The 26898-nt window shown below is 42.2% G+C and overlaps 2 protein-coding genes across 4 annotated transcripts in view; one reads left to right on the top strand and one right to left on the bottom strand.

Moving 5' to 3' along the window:
* Nucleotides 1-1834: 1834 nt before the first annotated feature.
* On the top strand, nucleotides 1835-14528 carry arpc5l (actin related protein 2/3 complex subunit 5 like). The gene is made up of 4 exons (XM_062959320.1): nucleotides 1835-2106; nucleotides 10015-10087; nucleotides 11722-11898; nucleotides 13862-14528. Exons 1-4 carry the CDS (start codon nucleotides 1934-1936, stop codon nucleotides 13922-13924), a joined length of 486 nt encoding a protein of 161 aa, XP_062815390.1. The 5' UTR covers nucleotides 1835-1933; the 3' UTR covers nucleotides 13925-14528.
* An 851-nt stretch (nucleotides 14529-15379) lies between these two features.
* The window catches only part of golga1 (golgin A1), a 40625-nt gene continuing 29106 nt past the window's right edge, over nucleotides 15380-26898 (bottom strand). For all 3 annotated transcript variants that reach the window (XM_062959310.1, XM_062959311.1, XM_062959309.1), the window contains 10 exons: nucleotides 25774-25926; nucleotides 25419-25514; nucleotides 23868-23936; nucleotides 23460-23562; nucleotides 21482-21642; nucleotides 20261-20401; nucleotides 19961-20020; nucleotides 18226-18372; nucleotides 17982-18068; nucleotides 15380-16734 (listed from right to left, as the gene is read on the bottom strand). In XM_062959310.1, coding sequence (XP_062815380.1) covers nucleotides 16654-16734; nucleotides 17982-18068; nucleotides 18226-18372; nucleotides 19961-20020; nucleotides 20261-20401; nucleotides 21482-21642; nucleotides 23460-23562; nucleotides 23868-23936; nucleotides 25419-25514; nucleotides 25774-25926 — 1098 coding nt within the window. In that variant the 3' untranslated portion in view covers nucleotides 15380-16653. The remainder of the gene's footprint in view (nucleotides 16735-17981; nucleotides 18069-18225; nucleotides 18373-19960; nucleotides 20021-20260; nucleotides 20402-21481; nucleotides 21643-23459; nucleotides 23563-23867; nucleotides 23937-25418; nucleotides 25515-25773; nucleotides 25927-26898) is intronic.

Raw genomic sequence — 26898 nt, forward strand, 5'->3', positions numbered from 1 at the left:
ATATCTATATATATGTATAATTTCAGCTTATTAGTAATAATATTAATAGTAGTGTTGTGTCCCTGTGCTGTGTTAAATGTCTATATCTATATATATAATTTCAGCTTATTATTACTAATAAAATTAACAGTACAGTTGTGTAGCTGTTCTATGATAAATGTCCACATATATCTATACATATATATTATAATTTCAGTTTATTATTAGTACTATATATATTATCTCAGCTTATTATTATTAATAATATTAATAGTACAGTGTTGTGTAGTTGTGCTGTCCATATGTATCCATATCTATATCTATAATTTCAGCTTATTAGTATTAATATTAATAGTACAGTGTTGTGTAGCTGTGCTATGGCAAATATCTATATCTATATACAGTAGAGTCTCACTTACCCAAGCTAAACGGGCCGGCAGAAGCTTGGATAAGCGAATATCTTGGATAATAAGGAGAGATTAAGGAAAAGCCTATTAAACATCAAATTAGGTTATGATTTTACAAATTAAGCACCAAAACATCATGTTATACAACAAATTTGATAGAAAAAGTAGTTCAATATGCAGTAATGTTATGTTGTAATTACTGTATTTACGAATTTAGCACCAAAATATCATGATATATTGAAAACATTGACTACAAAAATGGCTTGGATTATCCAGAAGCTTGGAGAAGCGAGGCTTGGATAAGTGAGACTCTACGGTATATAATTTCAGCTTATTATTAGTAATAATATTAATAGTACAGTGTTGTGTAGTTGTGCTGTCCATATGTATCCATATCTATATCTATAACTTCAGCTCATTAGTATTAATATTAATAGTACAGTTGTGTAGCTGTTCTATGATAAATGTCCACATATATCTATATATATGTATATTTTCAGGTTATTAGTAATAATATTAATAGTACAGTGTTGTGTAGCTGTGCTGTGTTAAATGTCCATATATATCTATATATATAATTCAGCTTATTATTAGTAATAATATACAGTTGTGTAGCTGTTCTATGATAAATGTCCACATATATCTATATATGTATAATTTCAGGTTATTAGTAATAATATTAATAGTAGTGTTGTGTTGCTGTGCTGTGTTAAATGTCTATCTATATCTACATCTATATATATAATTTCAGCTTATTATGTATTAGTAATAATATTAATAGTACAATTGTGTAGCTGTACTATGGCAAATGTCCACATATAGCTATAGCTATATCTATATATGTATAATTTCAGTTTATTATTGGTAATAATATTAATACAGTTGAGTAGCTGTTCTATGATAAATGTCCACATATATCTATATCTATATATACAGTAGAGTCTCACTTATCCAACACTCGCTTATCCAACGTTCTGGATTATCCAATGCATTTTTGTAGTCAATGTTTTCAATATATCATGATATTCTGCTGTTAAATTCGTAAATACAGTAATTACTACATAGCATTAATGTGTAATGAACTACTTTTTCTGTCAAATTTGTTGTATAACATGATGTTTTGGTGCTTAATTTGTAAAATCATAACCTATTTTGATGTTTAATAGGCTTTTTCTTAATCTCTCCTTATTATCCAACATATTCACTTATCCAACATTCTGCCGGCCCGTTTATGTTGGATAAGTGAGACTCTACTGTATATCTATATCTATATATATTATAATTTCAGCTTATTAGTAATAATATTAATAGTACAGTGTTGTGCTATGAACTGATTGGAGTGGCTGGGAGGCCCCGCCCCTTTCCCACCCTTGGCCACGCCCCATCCCGTCCCGATTGGCTTTCCCTCTCGCCCTTCCCAACCCGCTTCCCCAACGGGCGGGGTTTCCGTTTCCGGGCAGAATCTCCACAGAAGGTCGGTGGCCGCCGTGAGGGAAGGAGGTGCCGCTTTCTCCGCCTCTGACTGGAAAGGCCTCGCCGAGCAGGCCATGGCGCGGAACTCGCTCTCCTCACGGTTCCGCCGCCTCGACATCGACCAGTTCGACGAGAACCGCTTCGTGGAGGAGGTGGACGGCGCCGAAGCCGGGAGCGGGGCCTTGGGGGCGGCGGAGGACGAAGGCGGAGGAGGGCTGCGCGCCGAGGTGGAGGCCGCCCTCAGGCAATATCCTTCCTTCCTTCTTTCCTGAGGGAGCCGGATAGAGTCGGGCAGGTATGGGCAAGCTTGGGCCCTCCCTCCAGGTGTTTTGGACTCCAACTCCCACCGTTCCTCACAGCCTCAGGCCCTTTCCTTTTCCCCCTCAGCCGCTTAAGCGGCTGAGGGGGAAAAGGAAGGGGCCTGAGGCTGTGAGGAACGGTGGGAGTTGGAGTCCAAAACACCTGAAAGGAGGGCCCAAGTTTGCCCATGCCTGGACTAGAGTCATTGAAGCCTAATTGGAAGGGACCCCTGGACTATCTAGTCCAGGGGTCCCCAAACCTTTTAAATGGGGGGCCAGTTCACAATCCTTCGGACCGTTGGAGGGCCAGACTATAGTTGACCACCGAGCAATAAATAATAATAATAATAATAATAATAAAGAGGATTGGCAGAGACCCCTTGGGCCATTTAGTCCAACTCCTTTCTGCCTTTGTGCACTGAAAGCACAACTGATGGCCACACAGCCTCAAAATTAACAATAATAATAATAATGGGTTTTGGAGCACAATACTCCTGACCTCACAATCGTGTTAAAAAACAAAGTATGGATTGGAGGGTTGTTGTGTGTCTTTCGGGCTGTGTGGCCATGTTCCAGAAGCATTCTCTCCTGACGTTTCGCCCACATCTATGGCAGGCATCCTCAGAGGTACCTCACAACCTCTGAGGATGCCTGCCATAGATGTGGGCGAAACGTCAGGAGAGAATGCTTCTGGAACATGGCCACACAGCCCGAAAGACACACAACAACCCTGTGATCCTGGCCATGAAAGCCTTCGACAACACAAAGTATGGATTGTCGATGTTGCAATCCCAGGTGACAGCAGGATTGAGGAGTAACAACTGGAAAAGCTGACACGATATGAGGATTTAAAGATCGAATTACAAAGACTCTGGCACAAGCCAGTCAAGGTGGTCCCAGTGGTGATCGGCACACTGGGTGCAGTGCCTAAAGACCTTGGCCTGCACTTAAACACAATCGGCGCTGACACAATCCCCACCTGCCAGCTGCAGAAGGCCACCTTACTGGGATCTGCACGCATTATTCGCCGATACATCACACAGTCCTAGATACTTGGGAAGTGTCCCACGTGGGATTCAATACAACAGCCAGCAGAGTATCTGCTGTGGACTCATCTCGTTGTATTTCAAATAATAATAATAATAATAACTGCAAAAGGCCACCCTACTGGGATCTGCACGCATCATCCGAAAATACATCACACAGTCCTAGACACTTGGGAAGTGTTCGACTTGTGATTTTGTGATATGAAATCCAGCATATCTATCTTCTTTGCTGTGTCATACAATAAAATAATAATAATAAGGGTTGTAAGAGAAGAAGAGAGACCCCTTGGGTCATTTAGCCTTGTGCCATGGGGGCCGGAGAAATGGCTTTGATGGGCCGCATCCGGCCCCCGGGCCTTAGTTTGGGGATCCCTGATCTAGTCCAACCCTCTGCCATGCAGGAAAGGCACAATGAAAGCACCCCTGACAGATAGCCATAAGGCTATAATAATGACAGTTGAGTTAGAAGAGACCCCCTGGGCTATCTAGTCTGACCCCCTGCCAGGCAGGAAAAGCACAATCAAAGCACCCCTGACAGATAATAATAATACTTTTTTTTTTCGTGTCAGGAGCAACTTGAGTTGCTTCTGGAGTGAGAGAATTGGCCATCTGCAAGGACGTTGCCCAGGGGACGCCCGGATGTTTTGATGTTTTTACCATCCTTGTGGGAGGCTTCTCTCATGTCCCGGCATGGAGCTGGAGCTGATAGAGGGAGCTCATCCGCGCTCTCCCCAGGTGGGATTCGAACCTGGCAGCTTTCAGGTCAGCAACCCAACCTTCAAGTCACGAGGCTTTAGTCCACTTCGCCACCGAAGGCTCCTATATATAATAACTAGCTGTGCCCAGCCACGCGTTGCTGTGGCGAAGTATGGTAGTATGGGAAATATTGAGGAATTGGTGGTAGTTAAGGTAAAGGGTAAAGGTTTTCCCCTGACGTTAAGTCCATTATAAGGGCCTTGCGTCTACACTGCCATATAATCCAGTTCAAATCAGATAATATAAGATTATAAATGGTTTATATAGCTGTGTGGAAGGGCCTTGAGTCTACACTGCCATATAATCCAGTTCAAATCAGATAATCTGTATTTTATAGGCAGTGTGAAAGAGGCCTAAGTGAGGTCTAACTCTGCCTTTTCCTTGGGCTGAGTGGGTTGCTAGGAGACCAAGTGGGCGGAGCTTAGCCTTCTAAATGGCAGCAATTGGATAAAAACAATTATTCTTCTCCCTCTAATTAGGACTTTATTTTTCTTTTCTTTTTGTTGTATGAACGTAGAGGCATGGACGAGGGGTTGTGCTGCCAAGTTTAGTGTTTCTGGGATGTGTAGTTTTGTTGTTTTGTCCTAGGTCGAAATCTCACTACCCTTTTATATATATAGATAATAATAATAATTTTATTTTTATACCCCGCCTCCATTTCCCCGGAGGGTCTCGGGGCGGCTTACAAATACAGAATGAACATACAATAACATCAAGAACTGAATAAAAACGTGGAAATGTAAATTATAAAGACATAAAAAAATCACAATCATTAATAAAACACAGGTTAAAATACAGCAATAAAATCATAAAATAAACTGGGCAAAAGTGCGCTAAGTGAGACTTGTAAACATGGAGGAAGTTAAAGTGCTATGAGATCATGGGGGAGAGATGGCCACCAAGCCATGACAATAATATTAATAATGATAATAGAGTTGGCAGAGACCACATGGGCCATCTATTCTGACCCCCTGCCATGAAGGACAAGGGCAATTAATTAATTAATTGCTTCCATTTCTATACCTTATTTCTCAATCCAAGCCCCCCTGACAGATGGCTATCAAGCCATAATAACAATAATGATAATAATAACATCACACAGTCCTAAACACTTGGGTAGTTTTCGACTTGTGATTTTGTGATACGAGATCCAGCATATCTATCTTGTTTGCTGTGTCATACAATAATAATAATAATAATATAGTTGGAAGAAACCACATGGGCCATTTAGTTCGACCCCCTGCCAGGCAGAAAAGGCACCATCAAAGGACCCCTGGCAGGTGTCCATCCAGCCATAACAACAACAACAATAATAGTACAGTTGGGACCCCCAGGGCCATCTATTCTGACCCCCTGCCATGCATGAAAGTCACAATCAGAGCACCCCTGACAGATGGCCATCCAGTCATCATAATAGTAGTAGTAGTAGTAGTAGTAGTAGTAGTAGTAGTAAAGTAAAGGTAAAAGTTTCCCTGACGTTAAGTCCAGTCGTTTCTGACTCTGAGGGTTGGTGCTATAATAATAATAATAATAATAATAATAATAATAATAGAGTTGGAATTGACCCCCTGGGCCAAAAGCAAGATACAAGTATAAATATTCCTGTATTACTTCCAGACTAAGCTGCCATTGATTGTAAGAGGCACACTAATTTCAATATCACTAACGGAAAACTCTATAACCATAATTATTTCTTTTCTTTCCTCTTCCAACTGCCTTAAGAGATCAGAGGGGCCAGAGTTCAGTAAAAAAAAAGCTCATCTAGCCCTTCTCCAAAAGAGCTAGAAATGTTTTACATGTTGGGCCCTTCCCCACGCTCCAGATTTTGGAGTCCTGTAGTTGCATATAAATACATAACATTTCAGATTTGGGGATATTTTTCACGTTTTGGATTTTCTATCATTATGTATATGTACATAGAGAAGTATCACGGCACTGGGATTTTGTTCTAAACACAAAATTAATTGTTTTTGCATATATACTTATAGGCACTGTAGTCTTATACACAATATTTTTAATTTGTGTGTGAGACAAAGTTTGTGTGCATTGAACCATCAAAAAGCAAAGGTAGCCATTCATTTGGACAATTTTGGATGAGGCATGCTCAACCTTTATTGGAGAGATTTTAGCCTTGGAGAGCAGCCATCGAGTATTACATTCACAAGGGAAATTAATGGGCTGTTAAGCAACTTCCATTTTTTCTTGAAATACGGGTTGAAGATTCCTTCCTTGGAAAGCTGAAATGCTCCAAAATCATCCTTAGTGGTGGCTGAGCTAGTGGCCCCTGTGCTTTGTAGTGGTTTAGTGTCCACAAACTTGGTTCCATGCACAAAATCTATAAAATTACCTTTGAGATATGTGCAGAAGCTGTCTATGAAACCTAAAATTAAATTCATGTTTGGACTTGGGTCTCATCTCCAAGACAACCCATATCTGTGCGCAGGTATTCCAACATTTACAAAATTTATGGTCTCAAGCATTTCAGATTATTGATATACAAGTGTTTTAAACGGTTGTCTCCCAGGATACCTGGGTCTACAAAGCAGAAGGGGGGATTTGACCATATTGGGTGCAAATAGATGTGATCAAGGAATGTGAAAAGTGTGTAAAAGACAAGGTGAGGTTGCTGGGCAGGTCCCTGTGGCATGAAGTTAGCCCCACCTTTCTGTGTTAGCAATGACAAGGGTTGCGAAGCACACCTCTGTCATGCAGAATCAGGTTTGACAAGAAAGCAGTTGTCTTACCAGATTCAAAGAGTGTGAGTGACAAAGGTGAGTTTCCTTTTGTAGGCAGGGTTTCCACATTGTCTGTAACTAGGGGCTTAGTTACTTAGGCGATCTCTCGTTGTCCGAGTATGATGGCACTCCATGCCTAGTGTCTTGGTGGTGGATACATAGGTGACTGTGGAGCCCTATTTTTGACCCACATGTCCTTCCACAGTGAAGACAGTGATTTCCAGGTGGAAAGCGGTCCCGATCAGGGTTGACTTGACATGTCTTCCTCTTGGCGTGTTTCTTCCTTTCGCCCTCCATTCATGCCTCTTAAAATTCCATGGCACTGCTGGTCACAGCTGACCTCCAACTAGAGCACTCAAGGGCCAGGGCTTCGCAGCTCTCTGTGCTTATGCCACAGTTTTTAAGGTTAACTTTAAGCCCATCTTTAAATCTTTTCCTGTCCATCAACATTCCGTTTTCCATTCTTGAGTTGGGAATACAGTAACTGCTTTGGGAGACCGTGATCGGGCTTTGGGCAATGTGGTCAGTCCAGTGAAGTTGATAACATAGGAGCATCGCTTCAATGCTATTGGTCTTTGCTTCTTCCAGCACGCTGACATTTGTCCACCTGTCTTCCCAAAAGATTTGCAGGGTTTTTTGGAGTCACACTGATAGAATCGTTCCAGGAATTGAGTGTAGTGTCTGTAGACAGTCCACGTTTCGCAGGCGTATAACAGGGGTTGGTTTAGTTGGTTTGTTTGCTAGCATGTTGCAAGTCTGGTTGTGAGAGAATCTGCCATCTACAAAGATGTTGCCCAGGGGACGCCCAGATGTTCACAATCTTGCTTGGAGGCTTCTCGCATGTCCCCCAACAGGGTTGGGAGGACTGTAGTTTTATAAACAAGCACCTTGGTCTCCCTACGGATGTCCCGATCCTCAAAAACTCTGCTTCATTCGGAAGAACGATGCACTCGCAGAGCTCAGGTGGTATTGTATTTCAATGTCAATGTCGACTTTTGTAGAGAGGTGGCTGCCAAGGTAGTGGAAATGGCCAACATTTTCTAATGTTGCACCATTAAGCTGTATTTCTGGCATTTCAAAGGGATTGGCTGGTGATACTCGAAGAGCACTTTGGTTTTCTTGATGTTCAATAAGAGGCCGAGCTTCTCATATGCTTCTGCAAAGGTGTTTAGAGGCTTGAAATGCAACCAGATCAGATTTGATTCAACCATGAGTGATTTAATACATTATAAGTCCTCTTTAAAGTTCCTAAGAAGCAGCAGACATGATTTTGAAAGAAAGGAAGATTGGTATGTCCCCCCCTCCCCCCATATTTATGGGGGCAAAGAGTATGCTTTTGTTCACTGAGCTCTTTGCTGCTGGGTTAATGCTGTGTGACAAGTTGCCTTGGGCTGTCAGTGCATGTATCTAGTTAAAATAACTATCGTTTCCCCAGGGTAAGCAATATATGGCAAAAGAATAAGTGGGAGCAGTCGCACATGGCTCAAAATAGCAGAATTGAGCGTAGAAATGGTGAATGTGATCTGCATTTTAAGCTCTGTCTATTTATGTATGTGTTCATAATAATGTGGACCCTCTAAGGTGCTGCATCTTTCCTCTGTTTGATCTTTATCTGTGATTTTATGCTCTCCTGCCATTGTGTTTTCCTAAGCTCTTCTTTAGGAAAACTATTGTTTATCTGTTGTAGAACAGAGAGGCTATAAAATTGGTGGTACCCAATTCCTTCTTGCTTTCTTGAACAATTCGTATGAGAGTGATTAACACAAATTAATTAAAAATATATCGATCCCATTCTTGTAGCTGTTGTGATAAAGTCTGGAATCTGAAGCAGGCAGACAAAAGTTATAAACTAGCATCACACATAGAGGCCACTTTCTACTTAGTTGTTATCTTGCAAACTACCCTATAAGGCTCCAGGAGTCTCTATGCAAAAAAGAGACACTAGAAGCATCCAAGACAGCTTGATTGTTACGAGACCTGCAATTCACAACCTCATATTTATGTCGGACAACAACAAAGTTTAACAAAACTTTTTATTGTGTCAGAAGTGACCTGAGCACATATTGCAAGTTGCTTCTGGTGTGAAAGAATTGACCGTCTACTGAGACAGTGCCCAGAGGACACCCAGATGTTTTAGCTGGGAGGCTTCTCTCATGTCCCCGCAAGCTATCGCTGACAGATGGGCACTCACCCCATCTCCCGAATTCGAACTGGCAACCTTCACGTCAGCAACCCAACCTTCAGATCAGCAGTTCAGCCAGCACAAAAGTTCAACCTATTGCGCTACTGTGGCTCCTTAACAAAACTGAAGAGTGTCTTAAATAGAGCATAACTCTGGGAGCTAGAATTTTCTGCAATGCAGAGATTCTGTAGCAGTTGTCAGTGGGGTTATACAACAGAGAAGTCCTTTTCCCCTTCATATAGTGATGTTAAAAAAGCACAATGTGGAAAGGATTTGAAATATTCTCTTAGTGAATATGAACAAGACAATTTGAATTGTGAAAATGAACGAAAGCAAACCATTTTGAGTTAAGGCTGCAGGAAGAAAGCCTCCCCTATGTTTATGCTGGGTTTTCCATAACTTCTCAGAGAGGCCAGGATGGTTCCTTGTGAATATATTGAGCCAAACTGATATGAATATGCTCTAAATAACGCTGGTGCAAACCTCCCGGGGACATAACCCATATTGCTCCTTCTGCATAGAGTTATTTTGGAAAAAGAGAACAATTTTTAACATGGACAATATGTGTGTGTGTGTATAAGATTGAATTCTTCAACTTGTGCAATGGGAGGCAGTTTGTGTGTGTGTGTGTGATTCTAATATCTCCATGTCTCATCTAATCTTCAGTATATTTTTAAAAGGTGGGGTACTGTGCCGGTTACTGTAACTAGGAAGCAAGAGCACAACCTGCCAATTTGAGCTATCACTCATTTGCTGAACAGAATGAATTTTTGGTCTTCCTCCTGGGTTCTAATGGTGAATTGTAAGTGTGGTACAAAGGTGTTGGCATATATATATATACTTAACGCTCTGAAACCTGACAAAATGAGTGAATCAGATTTCTGAGTATACTTACTCATAGTTTGGTTTTCATAGCAACTTTGCTTAATTGAGGGGAAAATAGTGCAAAGAACCTTAATGCGTTGCCATTGAGGTCCATATGAACATGATGGGCTCTGCTAGTCCCCCTTTGTATGTCCTATATATCATTCCTTTTCTCTTTTGTCATTGGAAGTCTAAAGTTAGTGCTGAGAGAGATTTAGCTGTATAGTGCTTGTCAACTTTATTTTTTTAGTTCCTTAACTTGCTTTGCAGCACAGGCGACATGCTCCGAGCATTCCACGCCGCTTTGCAGAATTCGCCTGTCAATACGAAGAACCAAGCAGCAAAGGTAGGTGGGAATACTACAAGATGTTTATTTATCGTGTCAGAAGCGAATTGAGAATACAGTTATAATGTATAGAAAAACCACAAAGTTAAAAATTTGGCAATATACTAAATCTCCCTTGGTCAGAAGCTGGCCACTTTGAGTGCATGTGGTGTCGCTGTGAGAAGGTCCTCCATTGTGAATGTGGCAGGGCTCAGACTGCATGGTAGCAAGTGCTCTGTGGTTTGCTCTCCTTCTCACTCGCATGTCGTTGACTCCAGTTCATAGCCCCATTTCCTAAGATTGGCTCTGCATCTTGTGGTGCCAGAGCGCAGCCTGTTCAGCGCTCAGTCTTCTGTGTGCCCAGGAGGGAGTCTCTCATCCTGTATCAGCCATGGATTGAGGTTCTGGGTTTTTGCCTGCCACTTTTGGACTCTCACTTGCTGAGGTGTTGTTCCTGCATGTATCTCTGTAGATCTTAGGAAGCTTTTTCTTGAATTAAAGCATTGGTTTGCTGGCTGATATCCAAACAGAGGATGGGCCAGAGATGTCAATGCCTTGGTCCTTTCATTATTGGCTGCTACTTCCCAATAGATGTCAGGTGGTACAATAACGGTTAAACAGTATGATTTCTCCAGGGCATAGACATGCTGTGATAATATGACATGTCTTATTAAGGATCATATCCACTGTTTTAACGTGGTGGGATGTATTCCACACTGGGCATGTGTATTCAGCATCAGAGTATCAAAGCACAATATATAATAATAATAATAATAATAATAATAATAATAATAATAATAATAATAAAACTTTATTTATACCCCGCCACCATCTCCCCAACGGGGACTCGGGGCGGCTTACATGGGGCCATGCCCAAAACCATACAATATGACAAAATATAAAACAACATATCATAACACAATTTAACAGTACAATAAATAATAACATACATTACAATCCAAAATTCAGAAAAAGCAATAAAAAGGGCAGATGTCTTCCCTGTATCTAGTTGTGATCCCCAGGTTGTGCCAGTCAGCTTTCGTATGATATTAATTCTAGTACCCACTTTTTGCTTGATAGTCAAGCAGTGCTTCGTGTAAGTCAGAACACGATCCAGAGTGACTTCCAGGTATTTTGGCGTGCTGCAATGCTCCAGTGGGATTCCTTCCCAGATAATCCTCAGAGCTCAAGATGCTTCCCAGATAATCCTCAGAGCTCAAGCAGGGAGATTTGAAGTGGTCGAACAGACACTTTCTGAAGCTTTAGGTGCTCTTACTGACTATTACAGGGAAAACCAGCTCATTCCTAATCCATCTAAAACGCGGATGTTTTCTTCTCATCTTAAGAATAGATAAACATCTGCGTTTTAGATGGATTAGGAATGAGCTGGTTTTCCCTGTAATAGTCAGTAAGAGCACCTAAAGCTTCAGAAAGTGTCTGTTCGACCACTTCAAATCTCCCTGCTTGAGCAGTGATGACACGATCGTCAGCATAGATGAAACTCTGTCCCTTCTGGCAGTGGCTGGTCATTTGTGTAAATATTAAAATCGATGGAGCAGGCACGCTCCCCTGAGGCAGGCCGTTCTTCTGTCTTTGCCATCTACTTCTCCAAAGTTTTCCTAAGCTCATTCTGCTGTTCTTTTGTGTCTTTTCAGGAGCGAGCGCAGGAAGTGGTTTTGAAGGTCCTGACCTCTTTTAAAGGCAGCGAGATTGAGCAGGCGGTCAACTCCTTAGACAGCAATGGTATTGACTTGTTAATGAAATACATTTATAAAGGATTTGAAAAACCAACGGACAATAGCAGTGCAATACTACTTCAGTGGCATGAAAAGGTATGTCAGCTTTCTCTGACTCAGATTGAATATTGTTGCACACACTGTGGATCTGGTAACTTCTTGAAGTATTGCAAGTGTGAAGGTTACATTTTTTAAATATTTCCCATCAAAGCAATGAAACTCTCAGTCATCTCACTTGTAGAAAAGCAGTGCATGGGGAAAAGCGGTTCAAGCTTTGCGCCTTCTTTCCTGTAAGTGGAGAGTGGAAAATACGACTAATCCAACTGAAGTAAGCCCTTTAGTAATGGCACAATATAAAGCATGTGTTTGTCCTTTTGTCAATGGCCTTCCCATCCTTACAAGTCCAGAAATGGTCCCTACTGAACTTTCAAAGATGCAGCTCTCCTTGCCGATGTTTTTTTCAGTGGGTGGCTTGGTAAGGACATGTTCTCATGACAACATGAAAGGGGTTTCTTTGCTTGCTATACTGTTTGCCATGGAAACAGCAATTTGTGGCTGATAGGGGCTGGTTCTTGGGGTGGGTGGGCTGCAAAAGCTGACGCCTGGCTTCCCACATCATAGTAGGAAGAGTTGCCACCGCTCCTTCCTACCAGCAAGGCATTTCCAGGTCTAATTTGGCACAGGTCCTAAGCTGAGCCTTTCTAGAAGTATAAAAGTGCAGAAATAAAGGCCTGTGCTGTGGATTTGTGCTGTTTTAAAGCAAATGTATTTAGCTGAAGGCAGGAAGATGCACCTGCCCAAAGTAGTTTCATTATAGGTTGTGGAGTTTGGTCTTGAACTATGTTTTACTATGTTATTCTTGTTTTTTGTTATTTTGTTATGCGATTGCGAATAATTTTATTTTATTTTGTCTATTTTGTATGATGTATGTATTTTATCCTGTTTTGATGGGTTTACCTGGGCTTGGCCCCATGTTAGCCGCCCTGAGTCCCTTTGAAGAGATAGAGGCGGGATATAAAAATAAAGTTGTTGTTATTATTATTATTATTTTCAAATGCTTAAAAAGTGCTGCTTGCTGCTGTCTTTGGGAAATCACCAGATAAACAAATCTAGTTTGATTCCCAAAGGGTTTTGATGTTAATGCTGAGGCAAAAGTCAGTATTCCAAAGTACCATATTGTTTTGATTCACTACTGACCGAGAGTTCGAAGCCCGGGTCGGCTTAAGCCCCCGACCATTAAATAGCTCGGCTTGCTGTTTACCTAAGCAGCCCGAAAGACAGTTGCATCTGTCAAGTAGGAAATTTCGGTACGCTTTGTGCGGTAGGCTAATTTAACTAATTTGCAACACTATAAAACTGCCAGCAACATGCCAGAAAGGAATGAGGAAGTACAGTCACTAGTGGACGGTGAAGCAACATCTCCCCCTGTGGCCGGAATCGTGAAGCTGGAAATGTTAAATGCCTCTGTGTGTGTCTATACTGTATGTTGTTTGTTTGATGGCACTGAATGTTTGCCATATATATTTATATTTTATATATATATATATATATATATATATATATATATATATATATTCTGCACTTTGGCATAGGTCTATGAATTAGTCTCCGGTTTTTAACATTTTATGCTGCATGTTGATTTTAATGACTGTTTTATTGATGCTGATGTTTTTATTGTTGGGATAATTGTGTTATTATTTTATTATTGTTATTATATTGTTGTATCGGGCAAGGCCCCATGTAAGCCGCCCCAAGTCCCTTCGGGGAGATGGGGCGGGGTATAAAAATAAAATTATTATTATTATTATTATTATATATTCATTGTAATCCGCCCTGAGTCCCCTTCGGGGTGAGAAGGGAGGAATCTAAATACTGTAAATAAATAAATAAGACACCATCAATGGTAAGGCATTGTTGAATGCTCTGCTGTGGCTGACTTCTCTGCTTGAAGATAGTTTTCTGGCCCTGGCAGTAACAAAAAGAGCTAAATGTTTCATCTAATTAACAGATGATTTGAGGAGGAAGCTGACTGCTGTCTTCTTTCTTTCCCCACTTCCAGGCGTTTGCCGTAGGCGGACTAGGATCCATAGTCAGAGTTCTTACCGCACGAAAAACTGTTTAAAAAGCCCGCGTTCACTTGAGTCAAGAGACACCCGAGAACTCTGTTTGGAGCCGGTGGGAGGAAGCCGGCGACTCCGACACTTTTTTGTCCATCCTTCGAGGAACCACAATCTACTGAAAACGCTTCCAATTCTTGGAGCAAAAAGGTCCTATTAAACCACGAAGGTGGGAGGGGGAAGGTTTTATGTATTCTTGTTTTCCGACTATCAAGATTTCGAGAGCCGGGAGAGGGGGCTCCCTGCAACCTGTGCTGCAAAGGGAAGTGGGGCTGGTTGTGTGTGTTTGTGGGCGGCCTGGTCCCCGGGATGGCTACTCTTTAGCCCACTGTGTGTGTGCGTGTGTTTGTGCGAGAGAGACCTTAATTTAAATTTAACAAATGTCTGTGGAGCAGGGAGGGGTGGGGTAGCTGTGGCGGGCTCAGAAGCAACAGGAAGCTGGTTGGAGGGCTTGGCGGAAGGCTTTTTCTTATGCAAGAGGGCTTTTTTGTACATAGGTCAGGATAGCTGGGCTCGGTGTGGAGTTGGTTTTCATGTAAAGTGCCTGCTGCTCTATCAAAAATAAAGTTCTTGGATGGTTAGAATAAACCAGCTATGGGTTTAATGCCACGGGTTTTGGCATCTTTGGGTTATTCCTTGGGTTTTTACTCGGGGTGAAAATTGGGAAGGAAGTGGTGTACAGCTTGGCACTTCTTTCCAGAAAACCCAGAGCCCAGTTTCTCCTTGATTATTTCTACGTAAGAAATATGACATTGGATTCCCTACATCTCAACTGATCCTTAAGTAAAGTTGGCTCTAGTTTACAAAATCAATTTCATAAGAGACCAAGGCCCTATCTAGTCCAGGATACAAGTGTGGCTAACCAAATCTCTCTGAGAAGGCTATATCTCTCTGAGAAAGCTATATTTTACTGTGGAGAACAGCTTTCTAGGAACCTCTAGATCTGCGGTTCTCAACCTTTGGGTCCTCAGATATTTTGTCCTACAACTCGAAGAAATCCCAGCTTAGGCTTTATGGGAGTTGAAGGCCAAAAACATCCACAGGTTGAGAACCACTAGTCTAGATCCTCCTGCACAACTCTGGTCAACTTGGTTGCTGTGAGTTTTCCGGGCTGTATGGCCATGTTCCAGAAGCATTCTCTCATCACGTTTCGCCTGCATTTATGGCAGACATCCATAAGCTGAAAGGCTATTCAATGCTAATCAAGTTGGCCAATTGCAACATTCAAACTTAATCCAAATAGTCTTTCTCCCACTCTGAACATTTCACAGATATATACATTCCAATTGCCTAGTTTCCAACAGACCTCACAACCTCTGAAGATGCCTGCCATAGATGTGGGCGAAATGTCAGGAGAGAATGCTTCTGGAACATGGCCATACAGCCCGGAAAACTCACAGCAACCCAAATCTGACTGTTCTATACTTTAATACATACAATGTAAGGAACAGGCAAGAAGCTATAATAACTCAGCCTCAAGTTTTAATCCAAAACATATTGCACCACAAATTAGATTCCTACAGGCCATTGCATTGTACACTGAAGGAGTTGACTCGCCAAGTGTGCCCAAAGGCCTTTTTTTAATATATATATATATATACATAACGCCAAAGGTAGTTTGTGTTTTAATTTTTACAGGAAGAGAAAGTGCATTAGTTGCGATGACAAATGAATATACACACCTCATTCTTGCTCTTGGGAAGCTTCCCAGGTTTCAATACTGTTGCTTAGCAATATGCAGCTTCCTATATTACACGGCTTTTGTACAGTATGTAGCATTGCTAAATACACTGGTTAAGTTTTAAAAACCCTGCAATTTGTAGGTGCAGAGGATGTTGTTTTTTGGTTATTCAATTAGAAAATAAGCCATTCGGTTTCCTCTTTGAATTGAGCCAAGCTATACTCAAATGCGGAGTATCTGCATTTAAAAAAGAGTTAGACAAAGTTACTTCTTGACCTACAACTGCCAAATTCTAGGGAGTAGTAGACCAAGTCTTTGTCCAAACTCTGGTTCAAAATTAAATGTAATTGTGCCCATGAGTTAAGAGCGGCAACACAAATGAGCAGTCTTTTCTTTGACAGGTTATGAGCAAAACTGCTTCGAGCATATGTTTGCAGAGTCTGATGCTCCAAACAGGTCAGCAACCTCCCATTCATTCCTTTGGGGCAAATCTAGTTACAGGTGACATAGAAGTGCTTTTAAGAGTCCTTGTCTCCTTAGCATTTAAAAAAACGAACGGCTGCCACCCACTCCCCAGTCTGAACACTTACTTGAATACACTACTTTAAAAGGCAAGAGTCATAAAGACGATTTAAAATTGCTTTTTTTCTGTAAGAAAAATAAAGCTGGTCAGCTCTGTAAAAAGTTGTGCTTTCCCAGCTGGAGGTCGAGGATGCCTGTTTCCAGAGAGGTTGAAATCACCGGGAAGGCGTGTTCATAACAAGGTAAGAGAAAGCCACTTCCCATTTTTTTTCCAGGGGATGATGGGAATGACGCCAATGCAGCAGGTTGCTTCCCATATCTAACAGTGACCTTCACCACAAAGCCTCTGTGGGACCTTTGTGATTCCCAAAGGTCATTCTTTGTAAACACCCCCCCCCCCCCCCAAGTTTTTCATATAAAATACTGTGGTGAAAGCAAGTTAAGACCTCGGTGGATGCAGCATCCTTTTTTTGTAGAAAAACAAAATAAAAGCAACTTGAGGCAGATTCGGGAGCACATCCGCAGGGCCTCTTATAACCAGGGGGTCCTTGGGCTTGAGATGGAAGGCCGGATGCTGCCCCTGGGAGGCGGCTTGGACCCAAACCAGGACATCTGGAAGGGGAAGAAGCACAAGGCGTCAATGCAAGCGTCAGTAAGGCACACTGGGTGCTGTGCCAAAGATCTCAGCCGGCATTTGGAAACAAGAGACATTGACAAAATTACGATCTGCCAACTGCAAAAGGCCACCCTGCTGGGATCTGCGTGCATCATCCGAAAATACATCACACAGTCCTAGACACTTCGGAAGTGTTAGACTTGTGATTTTGTGATATGAAATCCAGCATGTCTATCTTGTTTGCTGTGTCATACAACAACAACAACAACAATAATAATAATTTTGTACCCCGCCTCCATCTCCCTGCAGGGACTCAGGGCGGCTAACATATATATATCTGTGGAATAATGCCCACGGTGGAAGAAAGGACTCTTTTGTCTGTTTGAGGCAAGTGCAAATGTTGCAATTGGCCACATTGATTATCACTGAATAGCCTTACAGCTTCAACATCTGGCTGCTTCCTGACTGGGGGAATCCTTTGTTGTGAGGTGTTGGCTGACCTTCATTGTCTAGAATTCTCTTATCTTCTGAGTGCTGTACTTTCTTTACTGTCCTGATTGTAGTCAGATTTTGTTTGTAACAGCACTCAGAAGACAGGGGAATTCCAAATAGAAAACAATCAGGGTCAGCTAACACCTTCGTAAAAGAAAACAGGACATTAATAAGCCAGGTGAACTTATCACTTTTACGTTGTCTTGGGAATAAAAACTCTTCCAAAAAGATCGAACAGTCTCATAATTTCATCTTGCGAGGCAATAAGCAGCCAGACCTTAAAGCTCCAAGGCTATTCAGTGGTAAAGTGATGTTTTTATTGGTTATCTGTTTTATTGCTGTGTTTTGATATTTGATTGTTTTATCGGGCAAGGCCCCATGTAAGCCGCCCCGAGTCCCTTCGGGGAGATGGGGCGGGGTATAAAAATAAAGTTATTATTATTATTATTATTATCAAGGTGACCAATTGCAACATTCACACTTGCCTCAAAGAGAGAGTTCTTTCTCCCATCCTGGACATTCCGCAGATATATAAACCCCAACAGACCTCACAACCTCTGAGGATGCCTGCCATAGATGTGGGCAATACGTCAGGAGATAATGCTTCTGGAACATGGCCATACAGCCCGAAAAACTCAAGAGCAACCCAACTTAACGGTCGAAAAGGTGGAATAGGTGCTTGACACATTCAAACCATCACTTGGAATGGAAAGGTACATGTGGATTCACTTTGAAGAGTTCAAAGCCTCACCTTGTACTCCAGCGTTTCCTTGAGCATGTTTTCTTCCTCTTGAGAGAAGCCGAGCAACACTGAGACGGCTTTGATCAACTGGAATGCCTGCAATGCATAACATAACATTATTTCCGTTGCTACTTCAAAACTGTCATTTTGCTATTGTTATGAATCGTAACGTAAATATCTGATATGCAGGATGTATTTTCATTCACTGGACCAAATTTGGCATTAAAACAAACACAGATGCCCCTTATCCTACCTCTGATTCCCTGCAGGACATAAATTTCAGCACCACGTGCTTCAGGTACTCAAAGTTTATCTCTCGGGAGTCGTTCAGATCTGAGTTGTTTGTCACAGTCAAGGCCGGAGCGGGTGCTTCGGGGACCTCGGCCTCAGGCTTGATTTTCTAAAATAAGAAAATACAGGGGATGAATAAGATGGGCAAAACTATCACTTGCCAAACCTCTGTTAAGTTGTCTTGGGAAATAAAAACTCTTCCCCCCAAAAAATTATTTATTTATTTACAGTATTTATATTGCGCCCTTCTTTCTCACCCCGAAGAGGACTCAGGACGGATTACAATGAACACATATATGGCCAACATTCAATGCCAAGAGACAAACAACATACATTAGACAAACTCAGAGGCATTTTAAACATTTTTCCAGCTTCACGATTCCGGCCACAGGGGGAGCTGTTGCTTCACCGTCCAGTAGTGGCTGTACTTCCTCATTCCTTTCCTCGTGTTTTGCTGGCAGTTTTATGATGTTGTAAATTAGCCTCCCACATAAAGCGTCCCTAAATTTCCCTAATTGACAGGTGCAACTGTCTTTCGGGGCTGCATAGGTCAACAGCAAGCCAGGGCTAGGAGGCTTAAACCGACCCGGGCTTCGAACTCATGACCTCTCGGTCAGTAGTGATTTATAGCAGCTGGTTACTAGCCAGCTGCGCCACAGCCCGGCCACTATAAATAAATAAATACTGTAAATAAATAATAATAATAATAATCCATAAATTCAGATTGTCTCATAGTTTCATCTTGCGCAAGGTGCTCCTAAAGACTCCTAAAGACTCCCATCTTTGATCCTAACACATTCTGCACCAATAACCTAGCATAAATTATGTAAATGTATTTACTAAATTTATATCCTGTTCCTCCACCACATGGTGCTCAAGATGGCTAGCTGCAAACATGCAAATGAGATGCAAAGCAAGCGAATATAAAAAGGAGTTGGGGAGAAGACGCCAACTAAAGGCAGTTTATTTATGCATTGTCGAAGGCTTTCATGGCTGGAATCACTGAGTCGCTGAGAGTTTTCCGGGCTGTATAGTCATGTTCCAGAAGCATTCTCTCATGACGTTTCGCCCACATCTATGGCAGGCATCCTTACAAGTTGTGAGGTCTGTTGGAAACTAGCCAAGTGGGGTTTATATATCTGAGGAATAATGTCCAGGGTGGGAGAAAGAACTCTTGTCTGCAAATGTGAATGTTGCAATTGACCAGCTTGTTTAGAACATCGAATGGCCTTGCAGCTTCAAGGCCTGGCTGATTCCTGCCTGGGGAATCCTTTGTTGGTTGGTGTTAGCTGGCCCTGATTGTTTCATGTATGGAATTCTTCTGATTTCTGAGTGTTGTTCTTTATTTACTGTCCTGTTGGGCTTATTCCCCATGTAAGCCACCCCGAGTCCCTCCAGGGAGATGGAGGCAGGATATAACAATAAAGTAGTAGTAGTAGTTGTTGTTATTATTACTATTATGAGTTTCAGAATTCAGCTTCCACTACACAAATCAGTAGTTTTGTGTGTTGAGCTACCATGGCCCAAACAGGCAACACTAAACCATCAATGCCAATGTTGTGACAGGAACCTAGGGTATCGTCTTTTCAAACATCCATGGAAATGGTTGTCTCGAAAGTCATTTTCAAACAGTAAAGAGTGCGCAGTTTGTTAATTGAGCAGCAGAAAAAAAGAGACTGAGAATGTCCTCAACCTACCAACTCTTTCTGCAAGGTCTTCTTTAGTTCCGCCATCCTTTGTTGGAGCTGCTTTATCATCTAAATGTGGAGACAGGAGAGAACTTTAGCTCAAACACTTGAGTCAAAACGTATCATAATATACATTGAGAATATATAATGATTCTTGTCAAAAGGGAAAAATATCACCTTCGAAGGACAACTGATGCAAAGAAGCATAAACCTATTTTCCCAAAAAAGAGCAAGGAGGACATGGCCGCCTAACAAACCGTCTCGCCCACAGGGTGAAGGTCGGGAATATGAGCTCCCAAAAATACTTACCTTATTCTTCTCCACGATTTGCTGCTCCAGGTCTCTGTTCTCCTTCTGGAGCTGAACCACATCAGCGGCGTCCACCTCTCCATTGGTTTCTGCTTCTCCACCTTCGGAGGCACGCAAGTGCTTTTTCAAGGCTGAGGATGCCTGGCAAAAAGGGACCATAGATGAAAGAGATGTGTCGTTTTAGTAAAACGGAGGCACGTACAAGTTGGGAAGACTCAGGGCTGGCTGATGCAAGGGAGGGACATATGCAAGATACAATGAAAATGCACAGATACAGAATGGGGGACGATGCCTGGCTCGACAGCAGGACGTGTGAGAAAGATCTCTTGAGTCCTCGTGGGGAGGAAGGGGAACATGAGCCAACAATGTCATGCAGCGGCAAAAAAGCCAATAGGATTTTGGCCTGCATAAGTAGGAATATAGTGCCTAGATCCAGGGAAGTCATGCTCCCCTTCTATTCTGCCTTGGTCAGACTACACCTGGAATCACACTGTGTCCCATTCTGGGCACTGCAACTGAAGGGAGAAGTTGACAAGAAGGAATGTCCAGAGGAGGGCGACTCAAAGGATCAAGGGTCTGGAGAACAAGCCCTATGAGGAGCGGCTTAAAGAACTGGGCATGTTTAGCCTGCAGAAGAGAAGGCTGAGAGGAGACATGATGAGGGCCATGGATCAAGATGTTAGGGGGGAGAAGTCATAGGGAGGAGGGAGCAAGCTTGTTTTCTGCTGCCCTGGAGACTAGGATGCAGAACAATGGCTTCAAACTTCAGGAAAGAAGAAGAAGAACTTCCTTACTGTGAGAGCTGTTCAGCAGTGGAACTCTCTGCCTCAGACTGTAGTCGAGGATCCTTCTTTAGAGGCTTTTAAGCAGAGGCTGGATGGCCATTTGTCGGGGGGGGGGGGGGGTGTCTGAATGTGATTTTCCTGCTTCTTGGACTGGATGGCCCGTGAGGTCTCTTTCAACTCTATGATTCTATGTTGTCGAAGGCTTTCCTGGCTGAAATCACCGAGTTGCTGTGAGCTTTTCGGGCTGTATGGCCATGTTCCAGAAGCATTCCTTCCTGATGTTTTGCCCACATCTATGGCAGGCATCCTCACAGGAGAAAATGCTTCTGGAACATGGCCACACAGGCCAAAAAACTCACAGCAACCCAGTTGAGCATTCGACTTGAGTAAATGTGGTAGTTCAGAAAGTCATACATCCCAGCCCAGGGCCACTCACTTGCTTCTCGCTGGCCGTCAGCCACTCTTGCTGTTCCTGCAGCTGGGCTTGCAATGCGCTCCTCTGCTCTTCTGCCTCGGTTTCCCGTTCGGCAGCCTGACGCTGGCAGAGCTTGAGACTGGACTGCAACTGTTGGACCTGCAGCACAAGCGCATCGTGGCCTAGAAGAAAGAACAACGTCCAGAAGGGCAACATCATGACATCAAATTTGGATGGAAGCACTCTCAATTTTATCCATTTTCCCAAGAAACACAGAACAGTGTTGGTAATTTCCTCTAATACACAAGAGTGCCCTAAACCAGGGGTCCTCAAACTTTTTAAGCAGGGGGCCAGTCCACAATCCTTCAGACTGTTGAGGGGCCAAATTATCCTTTGAAAAAGAAATACGAACAAATCCCTATGCACACTGCACATGTCTTATTTGTAGTGCAAAACAACAACAACAATGAAAGAACAATAAAATATTTTAAAATGAAAACAATTTTAACCAACATAAACCTATCAGGCCAATGAGATAGTCAAGTTAATTAGGATTGTTGTTGTTGTTGTTGTTGTTGTGTGCCTTCAAGTCAAGTGGGCGAGCCTAAGTCTAAAATTATTTATTTATTCATTTACTACATTTATTTACTACATTTATATCCCACCCTTCTCACCCCGAAGGGAACTCAGAGCAGCTGTATGTACATACAATATATTATATTATTAGCATAGCACAATATTAGTATTATATTTTACTACTAGCTGTGCCTGGCCACACGTTGCTGTGGCTTGTCTGGTGGTGTTGGTGAGAAATTGTTGAGATAGTGGTGGTATTGAATGTCTGTTGTAAGGTTGTCTTTATGTTTAGTATGCACACTGAAGTAGATTATATGGCAGTGTGGAGTCAAGATAATCCAGTTCAAAGCAGATAATATAAGATTCTAAATGGGTTATATAGCTGTGTGGAAGGGCCTTGAGTCTACACTGCCATATAATCCAGTTAAAATCTGATAATCTGTGGAAGAGGCCTAAGTGAGGCCTAACTGTGCCTGTCCCCTGGGCTGAGTAGGTTGCTAGAAGACCAAGTGAGCGGAGCTTAGCCTTCAAACTGGCAGCAATTGGATAAAAACTATTATTCCTCTCCCTGTAATTAGGACTTTATTTTTCTTTTCTTTTTGTTGTATCAACCTAGAGCCACGAATGATGGGTTGTGTTGTCAAATTTCGAGGTTGGGGGGCCTGTAGTTTTGTTGTTTCGTCCGCTGCCCTGATGCCATCACTCTTTTATATATATAGATATTGAACTATACAGTAGAGTCTCACTTATCCAACATAAACGGGCCGGCAGAATGTTGGATAAGCGAATATGTTGGATAATAAGGAGGCATTAAGGAAAAGCCTATTAAACATCAAATTAGGTTCTGATTTTACAAATGAAGCACCAAAACATGATGTTAGACAACAAATTTGGCAGAAAAAGTAGTTCAATACGCAGTAATGCTATGTAGTAATTACTGTATTTATGAATTTAGCACCAAAATATCATGATATATTGAAAACATTGACTACAAAAATGTGTTGGATAATCCAGAACGTTGGATAAGCGAGTGTTGGATAAGTGAGACTCTACTGTACTACTATACTGTAATATATGTAATATATAACATGTAATTAATATTATTATATGGTATTATTATTAGTATTACATTGTATAACATGATAATATTATCAATATCATATGTATATATAATATATTATTAAAACTGATATAAAAATACTATATTATAAATGAGGGCGGGGGCCAGGTAAATGGCCTTGGAGGGCCGCATCCGGCCCCCGGGCCTTAGTTTGGGGACCCCTGCCCTAAACCAAGCAATGGAAAGGGGATGTACTTCATGAAAGGCTCAGAAAATGGTTTCTCCACCTGGGCTGCATCGGAGCATTCTCAGATTAACCAATGGCTTCAAGACTCAAGATTTAATATCTGCTGGATTTCTCACCTTGCCTTAAGTGCGTCAGCTCTTCTTCCTCTTTCAAAAGCTGGCCTGTTTTTTCCGCAATCAGCCGATCTTTCTCTTTTAACGATGACGTCAAATCTGCAATCTAAGAAGAAGAAAATAAATACGTCACAGTGTAACTACCAGTCCTGGATTTCAAACCCAGTGTTGGGTTGAATATATTTTTACTGTATCCAATTGCTCTTGCAGATTTGGACCCCGATCACCCAGTGCTCAAGCCACTACACGAGGCATGGGCAAACTTGGGCCGTCCAGGTGTTTTGGACTTCAACTCCCACAATTCCTAACAGCCCCAGGCCCTTTCCTTTTCTCCCTCACCCGCTCAAGCAGGCATTTTACAGTGAGTGATCCTGGCTGAAGGACCGATTCCAGATAGATGTAGTCCCTCACCTGTTGCTGCAGCTCCTTCTGTGTCTCCTCCTGAGTTTGGGCCATTTCGGCACTCCTGCCCAGTTCTGCCTGCAAAAGAGAAGGAATCCCGAGATGCAGATGAATCCTAAACTATAAGTAGTCAGTCCCCTCCACCAACGTTTCCCATTCATTTCTATCTCTGTCTTTCCCATTTTTCATTATCTGGGCTTGACCAGAAGCTCACCTCCTTTTCCTTGGACAGGATGACAAATATAACAACAACAACAGCAACAACTTTATTTTTATACCCCGCCACCATCTCCCCAAAGGGACTTGGGGCGGCTTACATGGGGTCATGCCCAGGTAAAAACAATAACAAAGTAAAACACATCAAATAAAAAAGTGCAATTATAAAATTTGAAACATCAACATATAGAGATAAAATAGCAACTTAATAAAACATGATTGAAACACAAAATTTTAAAAACGTACTGGGTAAAGTGCACCGTATAAATTTGTAGACATAAGGTAGCTGATAAAGTGCTGTAGATTCGTGAGAGCGCAAATTAGGATGGGAATAGGCCCTATGGCTATATCAAAGTGACAAGGCCAGAAAAGTGCAATTGATGAGGAAATGGTCACAGATGTAGGATTTGTCATGGAGATGGGCAATCCTTAACCAAAGGTCTGTGTAAAAAGCCAGGTTTTCAAGCTCTTCCTGAATGCTGCCAAGGTAGGGGCCTGCCTAATCTCCCTGGGGAGCGAGTTCCAGAGCCGGGGGGCCACCACGGAGAAGGCCCTTTCTCTCGTCCCCACCAACCCCGCTTATGATGTAGGTGGAAGCGAGAGGAAGCCCTCCCCCAACGACCGAAAAGATTGCGCAGGTTCATGGGGGAAAAGGCTGTCACAAAGTTAGGATGGTCCCAAACCGTTCAGGGCTTTGTAGGCGATCACCTGAACCTTGAATTGGGTCCAGAAGGTGAACGGCAGCCTGATATAAACTGCAATGTTTATGTTGTGAATGCGCCTTTGGAGACCGTGAATGATAGTGGTGAGATCAGGAGAGGAAGGAAAAACCCTCGCGAGGAGGATTCATTGGAGGATTTGTTTAGGAAAAGGGTCAGGGAGACTGATGGGGAGTCTTCTGAGGAGGATTCATGTGGGGATCCTGAGGTGGAAATGGATGCTGGGGAACAGGTATTGGGCACGGACTGGGCACGGGCACCGGAGATGCTTGTGGACGAATCGGGGCCCGTAGATACTGCTGATGCTGGGGAAGCTTGGGTGTCTTCAGAAGCAGATCCCACTTGGTCTGCTTGGAGGAGTGAGAGGGGGTCCACAGGTGTGGATGGAGTTGGGCATGGGCAGGATGATTGGGACTCTGATGAGGAATTAGGAATCCCTGACCCAAGGGCATTGGCTGTGTGGAGTTCTGATTCAGATTAAGAAGTTGAGACACCTGCTCTTTGAGCGTGGATAGTTTGGAAGCCCAGGGAGACCTGGATATATTGGGGTTGTTTGGCCATTATACCTTGTGTGTGGCAAGGTGTTGACTCAAAACTCTTGAGATCCCAAGTCTTGCCCCCATACCTTTAGTCTCTCCAGTTCAGACTCTTGTGCAGTCGTTAACTTTTCTACATCCTTACATCTGATGGTAAGTTCTTCGTTTTTATTTTCTAATTGCCTCTAAGGGAAGGAAGATAAATATAAGGTTGCATTTAGATCTGGCAATTCCTAGACATAACATTGTCATACTCGCTTCGCTTCACCTTGCTATGCAATTATGCCAGCAGCTCCAAGTCAGTTATCTATAGGTTTGTGTAACTAATGCTTTGTTGACTGTCGTTCAAGCTGAAAATTTAAATATTTGTGAATATTTTGATCCATATCTGTTTTCAGCATTCTGTGGAAAGGAACTAGAATGCTGATCTGGAGGGTCACTCACAATTCTGTGCTGGGAAGCCACCCTTTCGGACTCTTGCGCAGCCACGAGGGCCTCAGTCTTCTCCTCCAGCTTTGCCACTTGTTCTGCACAGTGATGCTGGGCAGCGGAAAGGCTTTCCTCCCAATTGATCCTCCCCAACTCCAGGTCCGCTTGCTATGAAAGGACAGGAAAAGGAAATGCCAGCATGGGTGGGCATGGAGGATTGTCAAAGAGGCAAACAAACTGTATGTAACATTGGTCCAGTTTGACTACATCTACTCCTTTGTTGCAATACCAGCTATCTACGTTAGAATACTATCTACGTGAGAATCCAAAACAAGTTTGTCCATATCCTTTGTCTCTTTCACTTTCTACAGCCATTCTTCCATAGCTGGTGTTTCCTTTAACTTCCATCTTTTGGCAAAACTAATTCTAGCTGCAGTTGTTAAATATGTGAATATGATGTCATCGTTATTACTCAAATGGATATCCTGATCCGTTGTTCCCAATAGATAATATTCCGCTTTCCTAGGAAAATTTATTTTGAGTATCTGTTGGCAGATTTCTTTTTTACTAAAGAAAAACACGGGGACCCCGACAGGATTTACAGATTGGTCTAAAGTGGAAGAATATGTAAGAAAAAGAAGTTAAAGGTTAAACGATGAAGAAGAAGGATGAATAATTTCTGTGTCGCTTGTTGTAAGCGTATAGCAAGGTAAAGAAGTAATGACTAAGCTAACAAATAAGGACAATATCCCTCCCTTTTGGTAGGGTTCGTTCTTTACTTCAGATAAAGAGGTTAATTCAATATTGTTTTTATTGTATTACCCTCACTTAATTATATAGACTGGAAATCGCAAAGGTGAAGATGGAAGTCTTTTTTTAATTTTTTTTCAATTTTTTTAATACACATGTTTTTTTCTTCTTTCTTTCTCTTTCTCTCTTTTTTTTCTTCACCTTCTGTCAAAATTATTGTTCTCACTCTTTCGTTGTTATTTCTTTATTATACACACCAATAAAAATATATACAAAAAAAAGAAAAGAATCCAAAACAAGAACAAAAACCCAGCCATTCAGGTAGCATTCAGAGGAAGAGGACTGTACTGCTGACAGATTGGCGAGAAGAGAGTTGGTTTCGCAGTGATT

This window comes from Anolis carolinensis, unplaced genomic scaffold, assembly GCF_035594765.1.
Source record: "Anolis carolinensis isolate JA03-04 unplaced genomic scaffold, rAnoCar3.1.pri scaffold_7, whole genome shotgun sequence".
Taxonomy (NCBI): Eukaryota; Metazoa; Chordata; class Lepidosauria; order Squamata; family Dactyloidae; genus Anolis; species Anolis carolinensis.

Coding starts and splice junctions, on each gene's coding strand:
- arpc5l (XM_062959320.1), top strand. CDS start 1,934: ATGGCGCGGAACTCGCTCTCCTCACGGTTCCGCCGCCTCGACATCGAC. Junction 10,088..11,721: donor CGAAGAACCAAGCAGCAAAG/GTAGGTGGGAAT, acceptor GTGTCTTTTCAG/GAGCGAGCGCAGGAAGTGGT. Junction 11,899..13,861: donor TACTTCAGTGGCATGAAAAG/GTATGTCAGCTT, acceptor CCCCACTTCCAG/GCGTTTGCCGTAGGCGGACT.